At 50.7% G+C, this 15,127-nt stretch overlaps 1 protein-coding gene across 1 annotated transcript; it reads right to left on the bottom strand.

Annotated features, from left to right (window-relative positions):
* Positions 1-3,800: 3,800 nt before the first annotated feature.
* Positions 3,801-4,727, bottom strand: LOC123068215 (monothiol glutaredoxin-S9). The gene has a single exon (XM_044490722.1). It carries the CDS (start codon positions 4,593-4,595, stop codon positions 4,158-4,160), a length of 438 nt encoding a protein of 145 aa, XP_044346657.1. The 5' UTR covers positions 4,596-4,727; the 3' UTR covers positions 3,801-4,157.
* Between the last annotated feature and the right edge of the window lie 10,400 nt (positions 4,728-15,127).

Below are 15,127 nucleotides of genomic sequence, written 5' to 3'. Positions count from 1 at the left end.
CTTGTTTTCTCTGAGCAATTGTACCTCAATTAACATCCAGGGGCGTGACATCAACTGGCCAGGAGCCGTTCGTCTTGGCAGGCCATTACCGGTAGTACGTACTCCTAGTTGTGTAATTAATCAAGTGCTATCTCTAATTATCAAGTACTCCCTCCGTCCGGAAATACTTGTCATCAAAATGAATAAAAGGGATGTATCTAGATGTATTTTAGTTTTAGATACATTCTTTTTTGTCCATTTTGATGACAAGTATTTTCGGACGGAGGGAGTACTACTGTCATCCAACCACCGGGTAGCTACTTGTCAAACACGTTGATGTCAGGGTGCGATCCTCCGGATCTCCACCCCACGTCGTCCTACCGTGGCCTTCGTCGCGCCACGTAGGCCGGCGCGACAACGTTGCTGTCGATCGGGGTCGTCGTCACACGATTGCTTCTACACGTTTTTAATACTCCTTGCTAGAGTTTTAGATGCCCCTTGGGGTGACATCAGTCGATTAATCTGTGACCACGTCTCCTGTAGATTGTGCTAGCTCAGGAACAGTAATTTGGATTCCCAGAGTCGTCGTGTCGATGTTATGTCATCTCCTTATCAAGATTACTGTACATTACTGGTGAAATTCAGGCCGTGGAAGGAACTCGGGAAATCCATGGGAATTTCACATGAATTTCTTGAGAAATAATTTGATTCAATTCAATTATGATAGGAATTGCGAAAGAAAAATTGAACGCTCCGAGGAAAAGCAGATCTACCTAGCGATCAGAATCAAGTGGCCTGAATGTCGTCGCCATGCCCATGCATGCGTGTATTTTTCAGGCTTTGAGCGTCATCAGAATGCTTTCCGGCGATTCATTGGCCATAGACTCGCTCAGCCCAAGTGATGCAAATCTTCTGGAAAGTCTTGACCATTTCAGTTTGATATTTTTCACCGTCCCTTTCTCTCTCAACACAATTCACCCACCGTTCGTTGGCTCACGCCCTCGTGCTTCTCGGGTTGCTGAGCTCATCTGGATCCGGGCGAATTGCGCGTGAGCGCGACGTGCCAGCTCCACCAGCTCATGCGCATGCGGTAACCCCTTTTCACCTCAAGGGAATACTCTTGAGAAGCTGAGAGAGGGTATATCATCATCATCATCATCATCACGTCGTTTTCCCGTTAGAAGAAAAGGCGGAATTCCCATGATCGGGCGGGGCGTGATGCATTGCCACGCCAGCGACGCATGTGTTCTACGGTTGTTGCCCACCGGAGATGGTCAAAGGCCAATTTCATATTCGCCCTACCTCATACGTACGCAATCTCCATCTTACTGCTGGTCAGTGCTCTCACTGTTGAAGCCAATAGATTGATCGGCGTCTACCTCGGATTAGCAGTGGTGCTGGGGAATTTCCATGTTAAGTTTCAATACTCAACAGGAAACTAACTTCACTTTTACTGTGTGAAATTTTAGGGGGTATGGATAATCTTGGGTGGGTGAGTGCAGGGAGTCTCGCTCACAACTTGGCCACTTGAGCTCAAGTTCTCATGACGAACTCGGATTTTTGGTTCCTACTTACGTGGTACGACTTGTGTGCTTTACTCCAAATAGACGTCGTCGAATTTTCTTCTCCGCTGGAGACAACAGCAGTGCTATACACACGACAAAAAAAAAAGACACGATGCACACGATTCATGCACGATACTTAAATCCAGCCGGACATGCACATGATTGAGAAGGGCACCAGCGGCTGGATTAGCACGTCGTGCATAGATCGGACAGCACTGTCGTCTGAGTAGCAGTTTCATGGAGACAAACGGGTCCTATCCAAAGTTGGTTGGGCAGTGCCATTCCGGCCAGTCTGACGTAGGGCACCTGCACGTACGTGCCGCGCATGATCTTGTCGATCTGATCGCATCCAACAGGCAACAGCAAGCGAAAAAAAAAAGGAGAAGAGAAACGACACAAGGATGCACGCATGCACCTATGTCATTTCGTGCGGTTTTTATTTTTGCCCTTTGACAACTCATGGGGTTCTCGTTGTTTCCCCACCGGAACCTACCCACGGTAGCGATCTATGTATTTTCTTACATAGTACGTGCCGTTGAGTCGTGGCTAGCTTGTCATTTTTTGCAAGGTAGGTTTCTACTTCACGCACCTAGGGGCCGACATGCCGACGTGTGACTGAACATCTTGCTTCTTGCCGCAAGTTACACCATTATCGTCTTCTAAGAGCAATTTTAGCAGAATCACGGTGATTGATGCCATGATAACCGTCTGCTTGGCGATATTTGTCGAAAAGGGCAGTCTAGTTTTTTCAGGGCAAAGAGCGGTCTTGTAGAGTCATCATCCCATGTGCGGTCGGCATAATGAGGCCGCTCCAAATTAAGCCTGCGAGTCTTCATTGTGGGGGAATGTTTCAGAGTGCACTCCATCCCAAGAATAGTTTGGTGCGAGCGACATTTTCCCCTGTCGCTACTCTGCCCTCGCACGCCAGCGCCTCCCCTTCCATGCCGTATTTATCGCCGACCACTTCCCTCCATCCTAGTCCATGCCGACGATGCCATAATGCATAATGCATAATGCAAATATTTAGTTTCAGTTTGTGCATCCCTGCGAGTCTCCATATTGAGTTTGTGCATCACCTCAGCAGCTTCAATATAATTAATATAAAGCGCGCTCTAAATGAATATGGAAGCCTGCACAACTATGCACAAACTCAAAGTCACCATATTTAGCTGCCTCCACATGCGGGACCCATTTATCAATGGGAAATCCGTTTTCCCTTACTTTCACGTTATCCCACATGAGACGGGAGACCACGTAAAGTTTCTTTCCCACCATACACAACTACCACATGGAGTGTGCCCCAAAGGCAGCCCCTTGACTCCAATTGTGGAGGTTTAGAGGCCAGATATGGAGAGTGCTCCACAAATTACGATGGCATGTCATGATATGGCGCCTCTGCTAGAGTGTGTTTTTGTAGCCGGAATCACCGCATTCATGATTATCATAGCGATTTGCCCATCATGGCGACTTTGCTGGAGTTGCTCTAAACTCCCTAGGGAGCTGTCTACGTTGACAAAAAGGGAGCTCTTATTGTCTTGGTTGTGGATTTGATGTGGGATCCCACACATCATCGACCTAACATTCATTTTGACATTTGGGTATTCGTGTTGTTCATTCGGGGTGTTTTGATCGTGTGTCGTCGCATCGTTGTTTCACAAATTATAGAAAGGAGAAACGGCTGGCACATCGCACATGTGGGATAGAGGGTTTGTTGGCTCAAACCAACAACACAAAAGGGACCATGAGCAAATAAATAACCAAATGAACCCTACAATGGAAACGGCTTCTAGCAGATGTGAAAAATCATGGCAATTTGAGCACTCCGAGGAGAGGAGAGGGGATTTTTTTGCTGGGTGGAAATGAATTAATAAACCTTCATAAGAAATGTATCATGATTAGTTTGCTGGTTGGCTTCCTGCGGGCGCCACGTGGGTGAGGTTAGCTCGTGATGATAAATCACACGTCACACGTCGTTGTTGCACTGATAAGATTCATCATGACATCGACTAAATTGCAGCTAGCACCAGCTTAGCTTGAGTGTTGTGGTGGTGAACCGTACGTGTAGCATTAAAAAAAAGTCTTACATTTTGAAATAGAAGGAGTACTATAGAACAAGAGCCGGGAAAATCGGCTGCAACAAACAACCACCTGCCATGGATTACAAATATCCAACACAGTGCCATTTCATGATAACATCATAAGCCCGCTAAGAGAAACCTTCAAAATCAAAATGAATTGGCATCTAGAAAACCGATGTGCATGATGAAAGGACCATGATTTATACAGTGCTAAATAGTACACTCCTCTTCACTCATCCATGTACTTACAAGCGTGTGGTCGAAAAAATAAGCACGAGATGACACGATAATTCCTAACTTTTCATCCCCTAATCAAAAGAATTTAAGCCTAACTATAGCTAGCTAGTACATACTAGTACTCCATTATTGATCCCAATCAAGAGAGACTGAAGATCGAGCAGCAGTAACTCACATGATCTCAAGAGTCAAAAGGAGAAATCAAAAGAGGAGAAAAGATTAACTCCTGATCAAACGGCTGTGCGTACGTCCGTAGTACCACCTCCCGTATGCATCTTTGATTTTGCTCAGAGGAGGATCAGAGCCAGAGCGCGCCGGCGTCCTTGAGTATGGGCACGAGCTCGCCGGAGATGTGCACGGCCATGAGCCGGTCGAGGCCGCCGAGGAGCCTCCCGCCCACGAACACCGCCGGCAGCGCGACGACGGCCTCGCCGCCGGCGTCCCCGGCCACCGCCGCGGCGAGCTCGGCCTCGTCGGCGACCTCGTGGACGGCGGGGTTCACCCCGAGCCCCTGCAGCAGCCGCTTCACCACGTGGCTGAGGCAGCACCCGCGCCTCCCCACCACCAGCACGGGGCTCTCCGCCACCGCCCGCCTCACCGCCTCCCCGCCGTCGCCCCTCGCCGCCGCGTCGGCGAGCGCGCCCTCCTGGCCGGCCGCGCCGTCGGCCTCGGCCTGCTCGGACCGCCGCGGCCACGCCGGCAGCCGCCCCGCGCTGTAGGGGATTGCCTGGTACATCTCGATCGGACGGCCGGGCCACGCACGCACGTGATCGATGGAGCTCTTCTTCTTCCTCCTCCGCTGCCTTTTCCGCTGGGTGCCTTGCGCAGCTTGCTTGCGTCCGTGGTGGTGTGATGGGCAATGGCCGTTGGGAGGCCGGATATATAAAGCGCGATGAGCTCATGGCGGGAAGTGGGGTACGTCACCGGCGCGGTGGCGAGCGTTTCTCTCCCCGGCGGGGCCCACGCGGCGAGAGGACGACGGCGACCGCGGCTTTCTCGCGCCGGTCGCGGCGCGGCCGTGTGCGCGTGCATGCAAAGTGGTGCGACGCGGGGGGCGGCGTGACGTGGCGGCGCGTCAGCCGCGGTTGCGGGGTGAGACCGCGCGGTGGTTCGGCGAGCCCCGCTCGTGACGGGGGCGACGTGGCCGGTGACGATTGCCGGGGTGGCTGGACCTTTCCTGGTGACTGGCGGGTGGGACCGGGGGCGGCTGCCGTGCCGCACGAGGACGCCGTGGAGGAACTGGGATCAGGTGTGGAGGATGGGGATGAGGAGCATGATGTGTCCTAACAGTGATCTGTTTGTTTGTTTGTTTTTGAAAAGGAGTAGTCTGTCTGTTTATACTAGCTGAGTGATTTTTTAGGCGTGGTAGAGATATATTCTTAATTTTCGAATACTATGAAAAATGTGGACGCATATTTGCTGCATTTTTTTAGGGGAAGCGCAAGATAGCTCCATGCTACTCCCTCCGTCCCATAATGACTGCGGGAGTAGCATTCTCACATCCACACCACTGCCTCAGCAAACACCTCTGGAGAGCTCTGCATATGGCAGCGCAGATGATTTAATTTCTCTGGCGTAGAAGTATAACGTACCTCGGCAAGAGAGCTTTGCCGAATGTTCCTCTTCAAAACCTACTGAAGGAGAATTTGAATTATTTCATCCTACATCTATCCTCGATCTCATGGATGTTTCGACTGAAGACCCGTGCACTCCCATCGAGGGAATGCCTTTTTTCCGACGACGTAATTGAGGAAGTGACATCCTTCGTGGATGAGCTACAAAATCTTCACGTTGAAATTGATAGTCGATGAAAAATGGCAAGATGAAGCTGGCTGATATGAGTTCAGTTTTGATGACCGCCAGATAAATGCTATCTTGCTCAACATAGAAGAGCCGAAGCAAGAGAAGAAAGGTTATATTGAGAAGAAAAGCACCCGGTGGGCGTGCCTAGCAAATGCCATTCTAGAATGTACTCAGAAGCAGAATATCATTGTGCTAGCCTTCCTCTCTGAAGAAAGTTATTGCTGCATCAGTGACTCGGAAAAAGTGAAAGGTTCAAGAAATTGAAACTCGGCCTCCCAAGAAGAAAAACTCCACTCAGCTCCGCATCAATGAGCCAGTGCAGGTATCAGTGAGTGGCCGTTGTGCTAGCCTTCCTCTCATGAATATCTTCTACCACGATTTCGTGGTCTCCCTCCCGCTCCTCATAGTGATTGTGGCAAAGGTATTGTGGGCACCTCTCAATTAGTTCCTTATCCTGAAGCTCCAACACATCAAATCCATTTCAGCAAAGATCAAGCATCTTTGCGTGTTTGCCCTGATCCAGTGGCATAGGTCCTTCCTTCTGTCGTACAAGAGCTAACCATGAGCCACCTTCAAACCACAAGATTCGTGTTCGTCTACAACAAGCGCTAACGAAGCATATCAAGCATGATGGCAAGGATAAATCTTTGCACTTTTGCTAAAGCATTACAAGAACTCGACGCTTTTAGCATTAGCAATAACTTTAGATAATGATAAAACTTTGCTTCATCGGACGTGTGATGTTCCTTGCGGAAACTTCGTTTGCAGAGCAACTCCTCCTCTGCCACGGTCAAGCTCTTCGGATGGGATCATGATCACCCCTGGTGACTTCAACGACACTGTCGCATTGCCTGCATTTGATCCAAGCTTGCAACGCCAAGACACTCCGTCGGGCCCAACTTCTCCTGTTGCCGACAAAGAAGCTGCTCTGATCATCGCTGATTTTTCGACTTCCTCCTCGTTGTTGGATTCTTCATCGATATCTTCCTCGAGCATGTGGACGAGTAGTCTTCCACTTTTTCTTGACCTTTTTGGTCACTTGTTGACAAAGGGGGAGAGATCAATGTGTTAATAGCTTCGTGGGTCCTTTGGTGGGTTTTGCCTCGAGGTTGCAACACTTGAACTTTGATTTGCCTCATAAAGTGTTGTAACACTCTTAAGTCTGTGATCCTCTGTATGCGTTAAACTCGTGTATTCCTCATGCATGCTTAAATTGCTATATTATATGCATGTGGTTATTCCTCAGAGATCACTGTTAGATGCATTGTATTGTTCCTCGCAAGTTTATACATTGCAATGGATGCCCTGAAATTCCAAGATATAGAGGAGATCACCAGAATTCAAACCTACCATGTGCAAATGCATTCAAATGCAAATTCCTCGATATGCACATCTTTAGGAGGGAGCTTCCTCTATATCTTCGAATTCAAGATCCTCATGTTTCTACTTCCAACTTAATTTATCATCTCTTGAAGCTTAACTGGTATTGTTACATCAATCATCCAAAAAGAGAAGATTGTAAGTGTATCTAGTGCCCCTACATGGATTTGGATGATTAATGACAAAAAAGTAAGCGACTAATATATTTGTGAGTGTACATGGGTGGAAGTCCCAAAGTATTTTGTTTAACATGAGAGTTATGACTCTAAAATTTGTAATGACAATGAATATCTTGGAATGCTTGTTCGAAGAACAATCAACTCGTAGCGAGGAATAAGTGCATAATGAAGAATGTGATGTCCTGGTTGCATTTTCTTCTATTTGAGTCATAGGTCAAAACATACTATTAAGGGGTCTAAGAGAAAGTTGAGATTTATGTTTTCGGTGTGTACTCAATCCAAACCTATTTCTTCGAGTGAAGACTTGAAAATCTCTTCTGAGTGGATAGTTTTTCTTCAATGTCCGAGATGATATTCTTTGGGACACTGAAGAGAATCCGGCCGTTTTGCCACATGTTGTGTGCACGCTGGTGGGCCAGTGCCTCTCTCCGAGGCATTGGTGATTTGGTGGTGCAACATGTTGGGCAAAAACAACCCCGATAGAAAGGTTGTGGCCTCTTTCATCATGCTTGTTAGTTTGAATATTTGGAATGAGAGAAACTTATGTGTCTTCAGACTTCTGACACAAGTCCACTCTTCCATCGATCATCTTTGGTACCATCAAGAGGGAACAAGACTTTGGACTATTCCGGATGCGAAAAATTTGGGTAGTATCATAACAGGAGAGTAATGACCTCTAGAAATAATGGTGGTGTGCAACAAACTCTATTCTCTCTTTTTTTAATTAATAGATGAGGCAAAAGCTTATGCCTCCGTTTTGAAATAAGATAAATTAGAATCATGCATTACTCATGTAATGGATATGAATGTCGGCAAAGACGTGGCAGTTTCTTTGCTCTTTTATTTTTGCAGGGAGAGAATGACAATTTCTAGGTCAACTGAACAATAGCCTCTACTGTAGACACAGCAGAATATACCGTTAAGGGATAGTTAAACATGATTGGAAACATTCTGAGGCTGGATGATAGTGCGCCGTCCGGCGGCCGGTGTTGGGAGGAAGATCGTGTAAAAGCGCGTCGCGGTCGACGACGTGATTTTGGTGGGCACCTCCTCCACTCCGCTGCCTCCCCACTACTTCTATATCTCCCCAATTCGATTTGCTTCACCGCTTGCCTACGTGTTCTTTGAAAAGAGGGCGATTTGAGCAGCAGCAGCACCTGGAGCCTTTTCTTTTTCAGATGCTCGCTCCAGTGTAACTCTCCATTCATGCATGATCTCGATCACTCGATCCAGCTAGATCAGGATAACGAACTACTCCCATCATTTCTAAATATAAGTCTTTGTAGAGATTTTAAAATGAACTACATATAAAATAAAATGAGTTAATTTACACTCTAAACTACATATATAAACATCCATTTGTAATTCATATTGAAATTTCTAAAAAGACTTATTTAAGAACGGAAGGAATACAAAGCTAGCAGCCGGCGACGTGGACACGCGTGACATCCCTCGCGACCAGGACGTACTAGCAATACACTACACTACTGAGTATACAATCGTATTGGTATAGATATCTGCGTACATACGTACATACATACCTGGTCGTAAACATATATGCATAAATCGACATGCATGACGCGCGTGAGTGCGTGCGTGCCGCGATTGGTTGCTCCGTCTCCATCCAGAGGACGATCATCACCTGGCGTGACGTGTGCGCGCATGCATGCCGTCTGCATGACACGCATGACGACTCGCAGTACGTACGTAACGTAACTGCTAGCAGCAGTTGAATACTACGTACAATGAATGGTGTATTTGTCTCGGCGTGCCGGCATCGGCCGCACATGTCACGTATGACTTGGTATGCGTCGTCGTCGTCGTCCTAGCTACATATATACGTGCTGCCTCCTGAGTTATTTGACCGGCTCGTCGGCCGGTCCATGGTTTCGGAATTTAGACAAGACGTCACGCATCACGGCATCGATCAGGTGTGCGTTAGGGCATCTCCAGCCACGTCCCCAACAGACCCCCAGGCCACTTTTTCGGCACCGGCGCCGAAAAAACGGTCCAGTCGCACTCTCAGGACGCTGAAAATCGCCAGTTCAGACTTTTTTTTCGCCCGGCGGTCACAGGCCGAACCCGGCGCGCTGAGGAGCAGTTGGGGGCTCCGGCGCTAGGGAAAAGCACGCCTGGCCCACACCGATAGGGGAAAAGTTAAGGTTTTCTTCCCCCGACTCGCCTCGCACCCCCCGCGTCCTCGGCCACCACTAGCTATATCCCGGCGACGGCCGCCGCCCTACTCCGGTAGATAGCCATTCCCCGCCGGAAAATAGCAGCGCTTCGCCGCGGCAGCCCCTCCCACAGCAGTTGGACGTTTCCGGCCGCCGTTTCCAGCCGCGGAGGCGCGGTTTAACGGCGGGTACACGCCCACCGAGCGCAAGGTGTTCGGCGTTTTGCCTGTCTCGGTGATGGACTCGGATGAGGAGGAAGAGCTCGCCGCGCTGCTGGAGGAGGAAGCCGCGGCCGACGTCCAGGAAGAAGAGCATCTCATGGTGCTCGCCGCCCTCGCCCAGCTGCTGGCGAGCAATGAAAAGCCGCGGCGAGGTGGCTCGGCGCCGGGGCGGGTGAAAGCAAAGAACCGGCATCGTCTCCAAGGCTACTGCATGCTCTACTCCGACTACTTCGCCGATGCTCCACTTCATGGCGAGAGAACATTTCGGCGTCGTTATCGGATGAGCCGAATTCCATCCGGGAGTTCGACAACTACTTCAAGTGCAAGATGGATTGCACTGGCGCTCTTGGATTCACCTCCATCCAGAAGTGCACGACAGCGATGAGGATGCTTGCATATGGAGCTCCCAGTGATTCACTCGACGACTATGGGCGCATGGCCGAGTCCACCAGCATAGAGTGTTTCTACAAGTTCTGTCGGGCAGTGGTGGCAGTGTTTGGGTCACAATACTTGAGAACACCCAATGCGGAAGACACTGGTCGGATCCTAGCCCAGAATGCAGCAAGAGGGTTTCCTGGGATGCTTGGAAGCATCGACTGCATGCATTGGAAATGAAAGAACTGCCCATTTGATTGGCAGGGGATGTACAAAGGCGCCAAAGGCGGTTGCAGTGTGGTGCTTGAGGCAGTAGCCACACATGACCTTTGGATTTAGCACTCCTTCTTTGGTATGCCAGGAACTCACAATGACATCAACGTGCTGCAGTGCTCTCCTGTTTTTGCCAAGCTCGTTGAGGGCCATTCTCCTCCGGTGAACTTCGAGATCAATGGGCACCAATACAACAAGGGGTACTATCTAGCTGACGGCATCTATCCAAGATGATCGACATTTGTGAAGACGATCTCAAACCCTGTGGCAGGAGGCAAGAACGCCTGGTTTGCGAAGCTTCAGGAGGCTTGCAGGAAGGATGTCGAGCGGGCATTTGGTGTGCTCCAATCTCGATTTGCTGTTGTTCGGTACCCCGCTCAGACCTGGTCCAAAGATCAAATGTGGGAGATTATGACTTGCTGTATCATCTTGCACAACATGATCATCGAGAGCGAGCAAGAAGACCCAGTGTTTGACACTGAACCATACTACAGGCAGGGTCCTCTAGCCGAAGTTGATCACCAGCTACCGACAACTTGGACTTCCTATCTCAGTATGCGTCAGGAGATCCGGGACCCACAGGTGCATCATCAACTGCAGAAAGACCTGATTGAGCACCTATAGAGGCTCAAAGGGGACGCCGTGTGATAAAATACGAGTTTTTATTTGTTGAACTATATAATTTATATTGAACTATTTGTTGTTGTACTATTTTGTTGAAGTATTTGATTTTTCTGTAATGAAATATGTGATAAGAAATAATTGTGTTGATAATTGAATGGCGAGACACGACGAAACCACGTCGAATATGGGCCTATTCTCACCCATATGGGCCCTTTGTTTGCCGAAATTGGGCTGCAAAGTGGGTCAATTTCAACGCCTGGAAACGAGCTGGGGGCGACGACTGGACGCAAAACCACTCCAGCACTGAGTGTATCACCGGCTCGCCTCCAGAAGGCGATTTTTATGCGTCGGGGTCAACGGCTGGAGATGCCCTTAGTCACAGCTTCGCCGTGACCGATTCCAGCCCAGCCGGATGGACACCGGCAGGGTGGGTGCAAGTGCGACGACAGTGCGTTGGCTTCTAGAAACATGGCATTCTTGCACGTTAACCCGATGATCGATCGGTCCAGCTAGCCAGCTATAGCTCTAGCCGGTCCATGACGTGCGCCTTCACGTTTTCCAAAACCATTTCGGGCTAGCTTAGCTGGGTTCCTTGTTCGAAAACTATTATGTGTACACAAGTTGTATAGCTGGGCACGGAAGGGACGAAGCGTCCGATCCGTGCCGCGCATGCATACACAACCAATTGCGTCAGTGAGGCGTGTGCATGCACGCAAGACTGCCGGACGAGCAGCTAGCTAGCTTCCACGTACCTTACGATTCGGCGGGATTTTCTCAACCTTCCTACGCATTGATCTGACATATGGATGGGTCGTCACGATAGGGACAACCGTACGTGATAAACGAATGGGAATTATACATCCATCGCGATGAAGCTAAGGATGAAAAGTTGACAACGATATGGTATGGTGGTAGCAACGAGCCGACGACGATCTTTGGGGATAAATTTTTTCTTGAGCCGATCGTGGAGCCGGACTTACAAATTCGATCTCTCGAATGCATCGGACGCATCCACGGATAGGTGACCGGTCACGCTTTAAATTAACAATTACTCTGCATCCAAGTCTCTCATATTTCAACCTCTAGATTCATACAAAATATGTAAAAAAAAATCCTACGTACTACCCTAGCTAATCTTCGTCATCGGAGATGTCCATGACATCGGTGCCAGGTGTCGGGTGGACGGGTGCGTAGGAGGGCTCCGGCTCATCCTTCTCCTGCTCGATCTCGTCCATGTAGGCGAGCATCTTCACCTCCTCCATAGCCTGCTGCACCTCCATCTCCTGTCCTGCGACGGGGTCTGGCCTCTGCAGCCGACTCCGGGCGAAGGGAATCGAGGATGGCCTCTTGCTCCGCCTGCAGACCCGCGTTGCCAGCGTCCCCACATCTCCTCCTTCTTTGGATCCACTACATCCGGAGGTAGCCCCTAGGCGATCCAAGCTTCGCGCCTCGCCCGAATCAGCTCAAGGAGCTCCAGTCGGCGCTCCGGGCGAAGGGAATCGAGGATGGCCTGATGCTTTGTCTGCAGATCCGCGTCGCCAGCGTCCCCCACATCCTCCTCCTCCTCCTTCTTTGGACCCGGTGCATCCGGAGGTAGCCCCTAGGCGATCCGGGCTTCGCGCCATGCCCGGATCTGCTCAAGGAGCTCCAGCTGGCGCTCCGGGCGAAGGGAATCGAGGATGGCCTGCTACTCCGCTTGCAGATCCGCGTCGCAAGCGTCCCCCACATCCTCCTCCTCCTCCTCTGGATCCATGCATCCGAAGGTAGCCCCTAGGCGATCCGGGCTTCGCGCCTTGCCCGGATCTGCTCAAGGAGCTCCAGGCGGCGCTCCACGCGAAGGGAATCGAGGATGACCCGCTGCTCCGCCTGCAGATCCGTGTCGCCAGCATCCCCACATCCTCCTCCTCCTTCTCTGGATCCACTGCATCCGGAGGTAGCCCCTAGGCGATCCGGGCTTCACGCCTTGCCCGGATCTGCTCAAGGAGCTCCAGCCGGCGCTCTGGGCGAAGGGAATCGAGAATGGCATGCTGCTCCGTCTGCAGATCCGTGTCGCCAGCGTCCCCCACATCCTCCTCCTTCTCTGGATCCACTGCATCCGGAGATAGCCCCTAGGCGATCCGGGCTTCGCGCCTTCTCAAGGAGCTTCAGCCGACGCTCCGGCGTTAGAAATGGGTAGCTCCTCGTCTGACAACGTGGGGGCATGGCTACTAGTGATAGCGGACCTGCAGTGGAAAGTGGCGGCGGCGGCGGCGGGCAAGCGGAGGAAAATGTGGAGGGTAGGGTTTTGGTGCGGACGATCGACTTAAATAGCCGGGCTAGGCACTACGCGGCCCGTCGGAGCGGCGGCGGCGGGCAAGCGGAGGAAAATGTGGAGGGTAGGGTTTTGGTGCGGACGATCGACTTAAATAGCCGGGCTAGGCACTACGCGGCCCGTCGGAGCGGCGGCGGCGGGCAAGCGGGGGAAAATGTGGAGGGTAGGGTTTTGGTGCGGACGATCGACTTAAATAGCCGGGCTAAGCACTACGCGGCCCGTCGGAGCGGCGCCACGCGATGACATCGGTCCAACGAAGAAGACGAGCTTCGGACTGCCGTGCTTCCGAACGATTTCGCATGGGACTCCGCCGTCAGTCTGACATGACGGACGCGTCCAGACGCCTCATATTTAGGCTGGATATGAGGCGTGCCGGTCAATCCAGGTGTTTGAGGCCTGTTTAAGGCGTCCCTCTGGATAAAAATTTCATGACCGATCAGTGACCGGACGGGCTGTTTGGACGTTTGAGATTGATTTGAGACGACCCGGCCTCTAACTAACTGCAAAATTAGCTAGCGGCGTGCTTGCCCTGTATTGCTGCACTGAACGGGATTCATGTCGGCGATACAACGGCCAGAAGCTGCCAATTTAACTGACTACGCACCACGCGGCCGCCGGGGAGTGTCAGCGTGAATCACGGCGGCCGGCCGGCCGCCGGCTGCTCGGAACATGCACGTACGTGCGCCGCCGCGTCTGATCGATCTGCCACTGCGTGACTATGCGCACAGTCATCCGTGCCTACCCGCCGCATGTGTACAGGCCGCACGCGGTCGGCACCGCGACAAGACAAACCCGCCGGCACGACGAGTGCGGTGGATCGGAATATATATACATGTCGGCAGCGCGGCGGCGAGAAGCTGCCAGTGATCGGCCATGCCGGGCGGCCCCCACGTGCCCGCCTTGGAGTGTCAGCGTGAGCCACGGCGGCCGGCAGTCGTACGTGTCGGATAGAAGAGAGATCGAACTAATAATTAACTAAAGGCCACTCTGTCCGTGCCTATCTACTTATCCATGTGCGTGGAGGCGGCGACAAGACAAAGTCGCCGGCATGCACGCACGCGACGGACCGAGCCAATCAGCCCAAGACGTGCGGCGTGCCGGCATGGCGGCACGTCGACCCGCCGCCTGTAATGTCGTATCGCCCGCTCCAAGCGCACCGACGAACGTGCGTGCGTGAGCTGTGGCGCGCGCCGGCCGGCCGGAGGGATATCCCCGACGACGTCAGGGGTGGATGCGCTCAGGCGGTCACGCCGCCCTCGCCGACGAACGGACGAGAAGTATAGTTGAGTTTTCCACCCTCGTTTTCACGAGCCGTATGAAAGGAGGCCCAGTGCATCCCCATTTTTTGTTCTCGGAAGCTTCAAAAATTATGCGCCGGATGAGATTCAAAGTCCACACCCCTTGGCAAAGTACAAACCGCGATAACCAACTGGACAACTTTCCTTTTTTTTTCTTCAGGAAAGCCATCATGGCGGGTTTTATTGATCTGAAATCACAGTTACATCATCAGCAAGACTAGCTCAAATAAAAACTGGAGGTTCTTGCCATGAAGGTTCACCTTACTAAACCTCGTGATTCACCTCACTAAACCTTATAACGCCAACCAACGTGAACCTGTTTGGTTTTCTTTTTCTTTTTCGGTTTTCCTTTCACCGGCTTCTCTTCTGTTTGTCATTTTCATTTTCTTTTCATTTATTTTTTCCTTAAAAATTGCAAAAAAAATTTAAAATTCCCAACTTTTCAATTTCTGTACATTTCCTTACATTTGTGAATTTTTTCAAATCCATGAACTTTTTAAAAATGCATGAATATTTTTAAAATCCCTGTACTCTTTTAATATCTTTGAAACCCGTGAAGTTTTTCCCAATTTCTAGATGTGTTTCAAAATCGATGATTTTTTTAAAATATTTTTGCAAAAATTGTTCACT

The sequence above is a fragment of the Triticum aestivum genome, chromosome 1A (assembly GCF_018294505.1).
Source record: "Triticum aestivum cultivar Chinese Spring chromosome 1A, IWGSC CS RefSeq v2.1, whole genome shotgun sequence".
NCBI classification, from domain to species: Eukaryota; Viridiplantae; Streptophyta; class Magnoliopsida; order Poales; family Poaceae; genus Triticum; species Triticum aestivum.
This window is presented reverse-complemented; position numbering and strand designations above follow the sequence as displayed.